This window comes from Anomaloglossus baeobatrachus, chromosome 3, assembly GCF_048569485.1.
Source record: "Anomaloglossus baeobatrachus isolate aAnoBae1 chromosome 3, aAnoBae1.hap1, whole genome shotgun sequence".
NCBI classification, from domain to species: Eukaryota; Metazoa; Chordata; class Amphibia; order Anura; family Aromobatidae; genus Anomaloglossus; species Anomaloglossus baeobatrachus.
The window spans coordinates 42124233-42137729 of NC_134355.1; the positions used below are offsets into that span (position 1 = coordinate 42124233).

A 13497-nucleotide genomic window follows, 5' to 3' on the forward strand; every position below is an offset into this window, starting at 1 on the left:
ACTTAACTGACGTTTTGAACCAAGTGCGGTGTTAATTATGCAGTCGCTCTGTTGATTGTGTGTAATAAATGTGATTTATTAGACCTAGAGGAACTCCACAATTAACACTAGAAGTCCCAGAGAGGGGTCATTTAACATTTCTACCATTGGAACCCTATGGAGCTCGAAATTCCTGGGACTTCTAGTTAAGGAGTTGTATCCCAGGTGAGTGGACACACTCCAGGGTATTAACCTTTGTAAAAACTGAAGCAGGGGTATTATGGTAGAAAATCTATGCTGGGACCAAAAGACAATAAATGAGGATCCGTGTCTGCGCTTCAGGCCTTGTGCGCACACCGCGTTTTCACCCACTTTTTTTTGCATTTGTTGCTGCAGAAATTTCTTGAGAAAATGGTTGTAACCTTTCTGCAGACATTCCCCACCAAAACCTATGGAAAAAGAAAAAAAAAATAGATTTGCGCACACTACGTTTTTTCTCAAGAACATTCTTTCTGCAGAATTTCTTGAGAAAAAGAATGCGCATGTCACTTCTTTTCTGCAGGTGCCTGCGTTTTTTGCCATAGATAATGGTAAATTAACGCAGGGACCAACCTGCGGAAAAATGCACCAAAAACACATGCGGTTTTTGGTGCATTTTTTTTACCGCAAGTGCGCTAATCTTTCAGACTCTCGAAATGTCTTGAGAAAAATCCTTTTTCTAGTGTGAACAGAGCCTGAGTGCTGTCTTGTCAGGGGTTTTGGCACCCCTGTACCTCCAAAAACGTTAACTGTGTGCATGCCATTATCTATATTGATATATGCACCAACAAAGCGGCATTTTCATTCTCATAGGGATATGTTGATAGGGAACAAAAAAAAAAAAAAAGTTAAGGATAGGAAAAATTTAAAGAGCAAAAATGAAATTTTGCCAAAGAACAGCCCTACAAATGTTTGATTCTGACAGTCGCCCCCTGTGATAACGTCTGCAGCGTTTCAGAGTCAAACGCACCTGGCTGAGATCATACAGAGGAGTCTGATACTTGCTGCATGTGGTTCGTGCAGCATGGATAAGTTCTCAGGTTCCCTTTCAGTGGGCATAAAAGTCATGGATGCTCGCAGCCCACCCCCTCATGTAGGAGGAAGAAGGAGAGGCTGATAGACACGTCTGGTCCCATGCTCCTCCATCAGTGGCCATTGTGAGAATAGGAGAACTGTGCAGTCCTTGTGTAGGAGGAAGAGGAGGCTGATGGACACGTCTGGTTAGGATTCAGTGACCGAGGAGGATCAGAACAAAGGACAAAACTCGGAACCCCAAAAAATAACCAGAGTGGCTGGAACTTTAACGGACTGCAGACCTAATACTGACACACAACTAGAAGTAGCCGTGAGACAAGCCTACGATGACCTAGTCGCCTCGACACAGCCGGAGAACTAAATATTCTTACAGATAGAAATATGAGAAAAGCTAATCTGCCTCGGAGCAGTCCCCAAAGATATAGATAGCCCCCCACATGTAAGGACTACAGTGATATAAGAAAATACAATACATAGTAGAACATGGAGCAAGGTACACAAATACTCCCAAGCAGGGAACGATCCAACTCCACCAAAAACTCCACACAGGCAAAATACCAAGAAAGTGGAAACCATAAGCAGAGGTACAAAGACCAACTTATCTGAGAGGAGTTCTGATAGACACACAGAAAAGGGCTGGTTTCAGAATGTTCTTATCACACAGGAGATACATTGAGCACCGGCAAGGAACAGGAGGAAACTACTCAGTTATATAGGCCCAGTCAGAACACCCAGATTGCCAATCCTCCTCAGCTGTCTGGTTTCTATTCAGTAAGCCAACTTCACTACCAGCACTGACCACAAGAGGGCGCCCAAAACTGGAATTTAAATTTTAATGTATTCACAACAGTGAACTGTGCAGTCCTTGTGTAGGAGGAAGAGGAGGCTGATGGACACGTCTGGTCACATGGTCCTCCATCAGAGGCCATTGTGAGAACAGGAGAATTGTGCAGTCTATGAGGAAGGAGGAGGAGGAGAACGTGTAATACTTATACGCTGGTAAGTGCCACAAACTCATGTCCCCAACACGTGTTAAAAATGAAGGTAAAGTGGACAAAAAAAAAAAAAGATGTGCATGAGGAGAACACGAGGGTGAGGCGGGTGTCACACATGGAGTACAAGTACTGACACGAGAGGAGGCTCCGTGCTCCGCTGCCGTCATCCCCGTCACTTACCAAACAGCTTTGCTTTAGCAAAAGGAGGGAAGAGCTCGGTCTGTCTGAAGAGATTCTTGTGTATCTGCAACAAATCCCGATGGAGTTTCTTAAAGTCGCTGTATCTCTTCCAAGTCACAATCTGGAGAGAAGAGAGAAGACAGAAGGGCGTCACATCGTAATCAGGACAACACCCAAACTATCGCCTGCACCTGCCATACTGAAGACATCCACCCGATGCAGAAATACAGGAAAAGTCTCTGCCGGGTACATCCATCCATTCACAGCAAAGCGCTGGATTCCTGTGCCAAGGCTAGTGCTGGATTATCAACAACCAGATCAAATGAATTACAGGGAATCTCCCCTTTCAGAACAGTTTTTCCTAAAAACTCAGTGGAAAATGAAGAAAAAAGAAGAAGGGGGGGTGGGGAAGAAAAAAGGGGGGGAAGGAAGGAGAGAGAGAAAGGGGGGGGGGGGAAGGAAGAAGAGAGAGAAAGGGGGGGGAAGGAAGAAGAGAGAGAAAGGGGGGGGGAAGGAAGAAGAGAGAGAAAGGGGGGGGAGGAAGAAGAGAGAAGGGGGGGGAAGGAAGAAGAGAGAGAGAAAGGGGGGGGAAGGAAGAAGAGAGAGAAGGGGGGGGGAGGAAGAAGAGAGAGAAGGGGGGGGGGGAGGAAGAAGAGAGAGAAGGGGGGAAGGAAGAAGAGAGACAGGGGGGGGAAGGAAGAAGAGAGAAGGGGGGAAGGAAGAAGAGAGAGACAGGGGGGGGAAGGAAGAAGAGAGAGACAGGGGGGGGAAGGAAGAAGAGAGAGAAAGGGGGGGGAAGGAAGAAGAGAGAGAAAGGGGGGGGAAGGAAGAAGAGAGAAGGGGGGGAAGGAAGAAGAGAGAGAGAAAGGGGGGGGAGGAAGAAGAGAGAGAGAAAGGGGGGGGGAGGAAGAAGAGAGAGAGAAAGGGGGGGGGAAGAAGAAGAGAGAGAGAAAGGGGGGGGAGGAAGAAGAGAGAAGGGGGGGGAAGGAAGAAGAGAGAGAGAAAGGGGGGGGAAGGAAGAAGAGAGAAGGGGGGGGAAGGAAGAAGAGAGAGAAGGGGGGGGAAGGAAGAAGAGAGAGAAGGGGGGGGGGGAGGAAGAAGAGAGAGAAGGGGGGAAGGAAGAAGAGAGACAGGGGGGGGAAGGAAGAAGAGAGAAGGGGGGAAGGAAGAAGAGAGAGACAGGGGGGGGAAGGAAGAAGAGAGAGACAGGGGGGGGAAGGAAGAAGAGAGAGAAAGGGGGGGGGAAGGAAGAAGAGAGAGAAAGGGGGGGGAAGGAAGAAGAGAGAAGGGGGGGAAGGAAGAAGAGAGAGAGAAAGGGGGGGGAGGAAGAAGAGAGAGAGAAAGGGGGGGGGAAGAAGAAGAGAGAGAGAAAGGGGGGGAAGGAAGAAGAGAGAGACAGGGGGGGGAGGAAGAAGAGAGAAGGGGGGGGAAGGAAGAAGAGAGAGAAGGGGGGAAGGAAGAAGAGAGAAAGGGGGGGAAGGAAGAAGAGAGAAGGGGGGAAGGAAGAAGAGAGAGAAAGGGGGGGGAAGGAAGAAGAGAGAGAAAGGGGGGGGAAGGAAGAAGAGAGAGAAGGGGGGAAGGAAGAAGAGAGAAAGGGGGGGAAGGAAGAAGAGAGAAGGGGGGAAGGAAGAAGAGAGAGAAAGGGGGGGGAAGGAAGAAGAGAGAGAAAGGGGGGGGAAGGAAGAAGAGAGAGAAAGGGGGGGGAAGGAAGAAGAGAGAAGGGGGGGGGAAGGAAGAAGAGAGAGAGAAAGGGGGGGGGAAGGAAGAAGAGAGAAGGGGGGGAAGGAAGAAGAGAGAGAAGGGGAAGGAAGAAGAGAGAAAGGGGGGGAAGGAAGAAGAGAGAGAAGGGGGAAGGAAGAAGAGAGAAAGGGGGGGAAGGAAGAAGAGAGAGAAAGGGGGGGAAGGAAGAAGAGAGAGACAGGGGGGGGGGAAGGAAGAAGAGAGAAAGGGGGGGAAGGAAGAAGAGAGAGAAGGGGGGAAGGAAGAAGAGAGAAAGGGGGGGAAGGAAGAAGAGAGAGAAAGGGGGGGAAGGAAGAAGAGAGAAAGGGGGGGAAGGAAGAAGAGAGAGAAGGGGGGAAGGAAGAAGAGAGAAAGGGGGGGAAGGAAGAAGAGAGAGAAAGGGGGGGAAGGAAGAAGAGAGAGAAAGGGGGGGAAGGAAGAAGAGAGAAAGGGGGGGAAGGAAGAAGAGAGAGAAGGGGGGAAGGAAGAAGAGAGAAAGGGGGGGAAGGAAGAAGAGAGAGAAAGGGGGGGAAGGAAGAAGAGAGAGAAAGGGGGGGAAGGAAGAAGAGAGAGACAGGGGGGGGGAGGAAGAAGAGAGAGACAGGGGGGGAGGAAGAAGAGAGAGACAGGGGGGGGAAGGAAGAAGAGAGAGACAGGGGGGGAAGGAAGAAGAGAGAGACAGGGGGGGAAGGAAGAAGAGAGAGACAGGGGGGGGGAGGAAGAAGAAGAGAGAGACGGGGGGGAAGGAAGAAGAGAGAGACGGGGGGGAAGGAAGAAGAGAGAGAAAGGGGGGGAAGGAAGAAGAGAGAGAAAGGGGGGGGAAGAGAGAGAAAGGGGGGGGGGGGAGAGAGAAAGGGGGGGGGAAGAGAGAGAAAGGGGGGGGGAAGGAAGAAGAGAGAGAAAGGGGGGGAAGGAAGAAGAGAGAAGGGGGGAAGGAAGAAGAGAGAAGGGGGGAAGGAAGAAGAGGAAGAGAGAGAAGGGGGGGAAGGAAGAAGAGAGAGAGAGAAAGGGGGGGAAGGAAGAAGAGAGAGAAAGGGGGGGGAGGAAGAAGAGAGAAGGGGGAAGGAAGAAGAGAGAAGGGGGGAAGTAAGAAGAGAGAAGGGGGGAAGTAAGAAGAGAGAAGGGGGGGAGTAAGAAGAGAGAAGGGGGGGAAGTAAGAAGAGAGAAGGGGGGAAGGAAGAAGAGAGAAGGGGGGGAAGGAAGAAGAGAGAAGGGGGGGAAGGAAGAAGAGAGAAGGGGGGGGGAAGGAAGAAGAGAGAAGGGGGGAGGAAGAAGAGAGAAGGGGGGGAGGAAGAAGAGAGAAGGGAAAAAATAAAAAAAGAAAAAAAAACTTAAAATGGGGGCAATTCAAACTTTTTATTTTTTTTACTTTCTTCCTTATTTTTCCTTTATTGTTTACTCCCCCCGGGGCTCTGCGATTGATCATTTGTTCTACAGTATTGCACTATAAAGAATAATTACTGATCTGCAATGAAGTTGTTACTTGTCACAGGGGACATTAATGGACTCTGGAAAGATTGCACTTTGGAATCGCACCATTTAATTGCTGTTATCACAGACTGACAGCGGCATTTAAATAGTTAAACAGTAGCAACTGGACCTAGCTCCGGTCGCTGCCGTAATGGGCAGGTACCGGCTGTGCAATACATGCCATGAGAACACAACTCGCACCTGCCAGATCTGTTTCAGGGTCGGTTCCTGAGCCCCCTCCAAACACCTGCATCAAACGTAGGATGTGAAATTACGTCCTCTGATGGGAAGGAGCTAAAGTCTGTGGGTAGAATGACAGGGAGGGCAGAGAACGGAAGGATGTGGAAAACTCAAAATTTAAAAGGTGCCTGTCCATATTGGCCAGCGGACAGGTATTCCTCATAACCCCCCATGCATGGTCGGTTTGGCAGAGCGTGCACGTGTTATTGACGTAATCCAATGCTAGGGGCCGATTTTCTCCCCCTGAAAACAAAAAGTTTTGATGCTGACATTTTAACATGTGCAATCCCTCTAAATTTTACCCTAATGTACATGGGGATGTTACTGTAGTCAAATGGGCCCAAAATCCTGTTTTCCAGTTGTGGTCGCATCCAACCCGCCAATGTCCGGCTTCCCCGCAGAGGAGACTCACTGCCCTTCATCTATTAGGATTTCCAGAATAGGTTTAACACGTGGAGACAGATAATGTTTATGTGAAAGGAGAAGAAGAGTCGAGGGAGTAAAACGTCCTCTGGGACCGGATGCTGAGACAAACAGGAAGGTAATGGCTCCAATATCAGCTCGCTGACTAGCGACGCGAGAGATGGTGCATTGTGAGGCTACGTGTTTAAAGCGGTATTTTCAGGAGCGCATCCCCCCCCACACTCTCCTAATGGCCTCCCAATTGCTGGGGGGGGTGCGCTCCTGAAGATTGACAGCTTGGGTGAATGGCACTGGTGATCTTAACTGTGTGCGCTTTGATGCACACCTCTGCAGCATAAGAGGAGGCCAGGGGCGCTATAGTTGGGCAGCGCTTACAAGCTCTATAGCCAAAAGCTTGCAAGAGCTGCCCTCCGTGCCAAAGTGACGGGCCACTTACAAAAAGCAGCAGAGGTAGTCGGTAACCTAAGCAACGAGCGGTACACAATACAATTAAAAATCCCGCCATTTTTGAGAATGAAGATGTCTTTTAATAACAAGTAAATTGCAAAAGTTGTTTGTTTTTCCAAGCACAATGCAACTGTATCCATTTCATTTGATGAGGCCAACCCTTTAAGGGTATGTTCCCACATTGCAGATTAGTTTGCATTGATTTTCTAGATCTAAAACTGCACCTCTTGGCAGGAAAAATGCTGTGGTAAAAAACAGTTTTTGGAGCAGTTTTGCTTTTTTTTTATGCTTTTTTTTTACATTTTGATAGGAAAAGAAAAAAAACGCAGAAACAATTGAGATTTCTTCTGCACCAAAATCGTCAAGGAAAAAAAATCTGCATTGTTTGGGAAGAACTTCGGGATTCTCATAGACTTCGCTGGGATGCACTTTCCCTTGCAGATTGATTAAAATATGCAAAAAATAAAAAAAAAAAAAAATTAAAAAATATTAAAAAAAATGTAATGTGTACACACGGCCTAACAGAAGGCAGCTTTAAATGTGTGATCACTGGATGTGCCTAAGAACATGGGTTCCCAAGTCTCCCAAGTAAAGGCTGCTGTAATGCGGATGGTTGACCACTACTCCATCTACTGCAATGGGACTGGGAGAAATGGCTTAATCAGTCAGTCCCATAGGAGGGAACTCTATGGTGATCATACAAGCTCTCTAACAGGGGACCCCCATTCTCCAAATCAGTCACACCCTCCTGCAATCATACATTATTCCCTACACTGCAGATAGGTGATCATTTTATTCAGACAGCCCCTTTAAAGGGAACCTGTCAGGTCCAATATGTACCCAGAACCACGAGCAGTCCTGGCTGCATATCTCTAATCCCTGTCCCTGTATACACTAGCATAGATAAAGAGAACTATAGAAAAAGTATTTATAAAGATCTTTTATCGTATGCTAATGAGCGAGGGGACTAGTCCCGAGGGCGTTATTTCCCTTGGCTAGTTGGCCCCCTTAGCATGTAAGCATGCCCCTGTGGGTGTGCTAACATGCTAAGAGGGGACAAAATGAGTGCAGGAACTAATACCCTTGTGACTAGTCCTCTCACTCATTTGCATATCATAAAGGATCTTTGGAAATACTTTTTCTAAAGATCCCTTTGTGACGACATGGGTTAAAGTTTCTTAAAATCCAGCCAGACAGCATGATAGATTGTCTATAGACGGGGGAGAAGTCCCTCATTGTTTTTACAAGACTCTTGTTGACTCAATGTACTTGTGTTGGCCACTGAAAGCTAGACGTATTGTAGTTGTGTATTGATAATGTAATTACCTTAGTAGCCATTGTCTAGACGGTGACTCCCAGTTTACATGTACACCCTCAGGCTTTCTACCCATATCATTTAAATGAACATTGTCCATGCAGCTTGAAATTCCTCCAATGGGAGAAGCAATCTTGTCCAACCAATCGATGAGGACACAGTGTACCCAAGTGGAAGGTTGTGGCTATAAAAAGGACTTCTTTAAGCCACCAGGGGTTGTTGATGGTTGTTGGATTCAGTCTAAGCTCTTTGGAGCTGACTGGAGGATCAGGACATCTTATGGCTTCAATCTAGGGACTCCGGATCCGGTTGGAGACCATATCCACAGCCTAGGGATTTCGACTCCGGCTGTCAGGATTGTAACAGCAAACCAGGACTACCTAAGGAGGACACGCAGGTTGGGACAGTTCAGTCACCTGTTACAGACTTTGCAGACCTCAGACAGCTTGGAACCTGTGAGGCATGGACATTCTAATCCCTGGTGAGCCAGCGGAAGGGTGAGACTCTGTTGCCTGTTACATTTGTGTGTTTTGCTGGTTATGTGTTATGTGCTGTTAATTGTTTGGGGATCCAATAAAGTCTAATTATTGTGGTTCCCTCACCCTGTGTTGTCTGAGTAGTGTTACGCCCACGGTTACGGAGGCCGGCGTTCAGTTGGGATGAGCCCTGAGCCACGCTGTCTTTCTAAAGGCGGCGGGTTTTAGTGGACGAGAGCGCCCACTGAGCCCCGTGTCTCCACAATTGAGTTGGAAGAAAGACCTGCACCAGGATGGTGTTTGGCTTGGCTGCGGGTGATGGCGGTGACAAACTGGCTGGATAGTCCTTGTCCTAGGTCATTTCCCAAAATTACAGGGGTGGGGAGGCAGTCCATGAGCCCCACTTCAACCTCTCCTTGGTCAGTTCCCCAGTCCAACTGCACTCGTGCCAGAGGGATGTTCGAGCGCTGGCCCCCAGCAAGGATGATGGTCACTTGGCGGCCAGGTAAATGATGTTCTGTGGGAACAATATCTGGGCTGACCAGGGTGATGGAAGATCCCGAGTCTCGAAGTCCCTGAGCCTGTATATCACCGACCTTGACCGTCTGGATGTGGGGATGGAGGTTAGCTGGTGTACGGTGTCCGGCCTGCCGTAGGGTGTGGACTGGATAAACCACTTCCTCAGCTATTGGTGTTTCTCGGGAGTAGCATTCCTCAGGTCTCGTTGCTTCATCTCGGCATATGTTGACTGGTAGACGGGCTCCAGGCATGGGGTCCCGGTTTTGTAGACACTCTTTGGCCATGTGCCCAAGGCGCCCACACGTATAACAGCGCCGTGGGTTAGACAAGTCACCCAACCTGTTGGTAAACCTTTGTCTTGTTGGGGCTTCTGTGGATCCATGGTTGAGGGACCTATTGGGCCTCCAGCTGGGTCGGTTGGCTGTAAATTCGTCAGCCAATCGCGCTGCTTGCTCTGGGGTGTCGGGCTTCCTGTCAGCTACCCATTCTCGGATTTCCGGGTCCATCTGCACCAGCAGCTGTTCAAGCACTATCACATCACAGAGGGCAGCAGCGGAGTGGGCAGCCCGTCCATCGAGCCAGCGATTACAGTGTCGTCGGAGTTGACTGCCAAATTCGACGTACGAGACACCCTGGCGAGACATAGTCCGGAACTTAGTGCGATGTCTCTCGGGTGTTATGGTAAAAAGGGCCAACAAAGTGTCCTTAATAATTCCGTAGTCCAAGCAGTCCTGAGGCCCAAGTGATCGGACAGCCTCCTGGGCCCGGACCGGCAAGCTTGTCCACAGGTATTTGGACCACTCATCTGTGGGCACCTGGTGCATACGCATTAGCATCTCAAAGTTTTGCAAGTGTTCATCTATCTCAGTGCTGGAATCATTAAACACTGGCACATCCCTGTAGCGAAGATGACTTCCTTGGTGGTGGTCTATCCTAGAGGTAGGTGCTGATGGTGAGGAAATTGGAAATCCAAACACAAATTGCAGAACACCAGCCCTCTCTTCCCTTGAAGCTTCAGGCCCCAATGCAGTAAACAATTCCTTGACTCGGTCTGCTTGGGTTTGGTTTGTTTCCAGACTGTCACTGGATCTAGGATGAGATACAGGGTTTACCTCCTCTGATACCACAACGGCAGTGTCCTCATCATCCTCTGCATCATTCTGGGCATCCCAACAGACTAATTTCCGGATCAAGTCTGACCGAGTGTCAGTGTTCCTGTAGTCAATCTTTCGCATCTGGCACAGATCCTGTAGCATCCATTTACTGCTGCGGTCGTAACTCCTCTCTGGTCCTTGTCCCATGGCTGAGCTGGTGGGGTTGGACATGGCAGCGTCCGAAACCTGAATGCCTCCCCTATGGCCTGCTGGGTATGCTTATGTGCCTCCCTGGTTGTTGAGCCCTGGACGGTGTCCGAAAACACCAGTCCACTGCAGCTCTCCTGGGTAAACCAGGCTGAGTAGTATCCCACCGCTGCCACCAATTGTGGAGACACGGGGCTCAGTGGGCGCTCTCGTCCACTAAAACCCGCCGCCTTTAGAAAGACAGCGTGGCTCAGGGCTCATCCCAACTGAACGCCGGCCTCCCTAACCGTGGGCGTAACACTACTCAGACAACACAGGGTGAGGGAACCACAATAATTAGACTTTATTGGATCCCCAAACAATTAACGGCACATAACACATAACCAGCAAAACACACAAAATGTAACAGGCAACAGAGTCTCACCCTTCCGCTGGCTCACCAGGGATTTAGAATGTCCATGCCTCAGAGGTTCCAAGCTGTCTGAGGTCTGCAAAGTCTGTAACAGGTGACTGAACTGTCCCAACCTGAGTGTCCTCCTTAAATAGTCCTGGTTTGATGATAAAATCCTGGCAGCCGGAGTCGAAATCCCTAGGCTGTGGATATGGTCTCCCACCGGATCCGGAGTCCCTAGATTGAAGCCATAAGATGTCCTGATCCTCCAGTCAGCTCCAAAGAGCTTAGACTGAATCCATCAACCATCAACAACCCCTGGTGGCTTAAAGAAGTCCTTTTTATAGCCACAACCTTCCACTTGGGTACACTGTGTCCTCATCGATTGGTTGGACAAGATTGCTTCTCCCATTGGAGGAATTTCAAGCTGCATGGACAATGTTCATTTAAATGATATGGGTAGAAAGCCTGAGGGTGTACATGTAAACTGGGAGCCACTGACTAGACAATGGCTACTAAGGTAATTACATTAAGTCAACAAGAGTCTTGTAAAAACAATGAGGGACTTCTCCCCCATCTATAGACAATCTATCATGCTGTCTGGCTGGATTTTAAGAAACGTTAACCCATGAGAGTCCATGTCGTCACATTGGCATGGGGCTCCCCCCATACGCTGACACACTGGGCAAGAGGCTCTGTATTTTTGCACTTCTTGAGTGACCCTTGGCCAGAAAAAACTACGCAGCAGGCGGGCCCGAGTCTTTTTGGTCCCCATGTGCCCAGCCGCAGGAACATCATGAGCTAAACGCAACAGTTGGGGTCGGTATGGCTGGGGTACCACAAGCTGATGTACACGGGTCCAGGGTTTTTCTGAGCAGGATGCGGGCTTCTCCCGATATAAGAGGTCTTTTTCCCATCTATATACCTCCCCCTGATTTCCTCCCCCAGGTTGGGTGGCCGCACTACGGATAAGCTCTAAGGTGGGGTCTGACAGTTGAGCTTCCCTGAACTCTTTACGATCTATCTCCCCCCAATCCATGGCCACAGTTGGGTCTGATGTACTCACATTTGTTGGCTCTGATGAGGAGGCTGAAGATTGAGGAGTTGGGTTCTCCTCTGATGGGCTGGAAGAAAGACCTGCACCAGGATGGTGTTTGGCTTGGCTGCGGGTGATGGCGGTGACAAACTGGCTGGATAGTCCTTGCCCTAGGTCATTTCCCAAAATTACAGGGGTGGGGAGGCCGTCCATGAGCCCCACTTCAACCTCTCCTTGGTCAGTTCCCCAGTCCAACTGCACTCGTGCCAGAGGGATGTTCGAGCGCTGGCCCCCAGCAAGGATGATGGTCACTTGGCGGCCAGGTAAATGATGTTCTGTGGGAACAATATCTGGGCTGACCAGGGTGATGGAAGATCCCGAGTCTCGAAGTCCCTGAGCCTGTATATCACCGACCTTGACCGTCTGGATGTGGGGATGGAGGTTAGCTGGTGTACGGTGTCCGGCCTGCCGTAGGGTGTGGACTGGATAAACCACTTCCTCAGCTATTGGTGTTTCTCGGGAGTAGCATTCCTCAGGTCTCGTTGCTTCATCTCGGCATATGTTGACTGGTAGGCGGGCTCCAGGCATGGGGCCCCGGTTTTGTAGACACTCTTTGGCCATGTGTCCAAGGTGCCCACACGTATAACAGCGCCGTGGGTTAGACAAGTCACCCACCCTGTTGGTAAACCTTTGTCTTGTTGGGGCTTCTGTGGGGTAACGAGTTAGTCCAGCACGTGAGTCTGGGGGTCGCTTGGATCCATGGTTGAGGGACCTATTGGGCCTCCAGCTGGGTCGGTTGGCTATAAATTCGTCAGCCAATCGCGCTGCTTGCTCTGGGGTGTCGGGCTTCCTGTCAGCTACCCATTCTCGGATTTCCGGGTCCATCTGCACCAGCAGCTGTTCAAGCACTATCACATCACAGAGGGCAGCAGCGGAGTGGGCAGCCCGTCCATCGAGCCAGCGATTACAGTGTCGTCGGAGTTGACTGCCAAATTCGACGTACGAGACACCCTGGCGAGACATAGTCCGGAACTTAGTGCGATGTCTCTCGGGTGTTATGGTAAAAAGGGCCAACAAAGTGTCCTTAATAATTCCGTAGTCCAAGCAGTCCTGAGGCCCAAGTGATCGGACAGCCTCCTGGGCCCGGACCGGCAAGCTTGTCCACAGGTATTTGGACCACTCATCTGTGGGCACCTGGTGCATACGCATTAGCATCTCAAAGTTTTGCAAGTGTTCATCTATCTCAGTGCTGGAATCATTAAACACTGGCACATCCCTGTAGCGAAGATGACTTCCTTGGTGGTGGTCTATCCTGGAGGTAGGTGCTGATGGTGAGGAAATTGGAAATCCAAACACAAATTGCAGAACACCAGCCCTCTCTTCCCTTGAAGCTTCAGGCCCCAATGCAGTAAACAATTCCTTGACTCGGTCTGCTTGGTTTTGGTTTGTTTCCAGACTGTCACTGGATCTAGGATGAGATACAGGGTTTACCTCCTCTGATACCACAACGGCAGTGTCCTCATCATCCTCTGCATCATTCTGGGCATCCCAACAGACTAATTTCCGGATCAAGTCTGACTGAGTGTCAGTTTTCCTGTAGTCAATCTTTCGCATCTGGCACAGATCCTGTAGCATCCATTTACTGCAGCGGTCGTAACTCCTCTCTGGTCCTTGTCCCATGGCTGAGCTGGTGGGGTTGGACATGGCAGCGTCCGAAACCTGAATGCCTCCCCTATGGCCTGCTGGGTATGCTTATGTGCCTCCCTGGTTGTTGAGCCCTGGACGGTGTCCGAAAACACCAGTCCACTGCAGCTCCCCTGGGTAAACCAGGCTGAGTAGTATCCCACTGCTGCCACCAATTGTGGAGACACGGGGCTCAGTGGGCGCTCTCGTCCACTAAAACCCGCCGCCTTTAGAAAGACAGCGTGGCTC

The 13497-nt window shown here is 49.9% G+C and overlaps 1 protein-coding gene across 1 annotated transcript in view; it reads right to left on the minus strand.

Moving 5' to 3' along the window:
• RPS6KC1 (ribosomal protein S6 kinase C1) overlaps positions 1 to 13497 on the minus strand; it is a 204936-nt gene that overhangs the window by 183489 nt on the left and 7950 nt on the right. The window contains exon 3 of the mRNA XM_075339143.1: positions 2229 to 2349. Within this exon, the coding sequence (XP_075195258.1) occupies positions 2229 to 2349 (121 nt within the window). The remainder of the gene's footprint in view (positions 1 to 2228; positions 2350 to 13497) is intronic.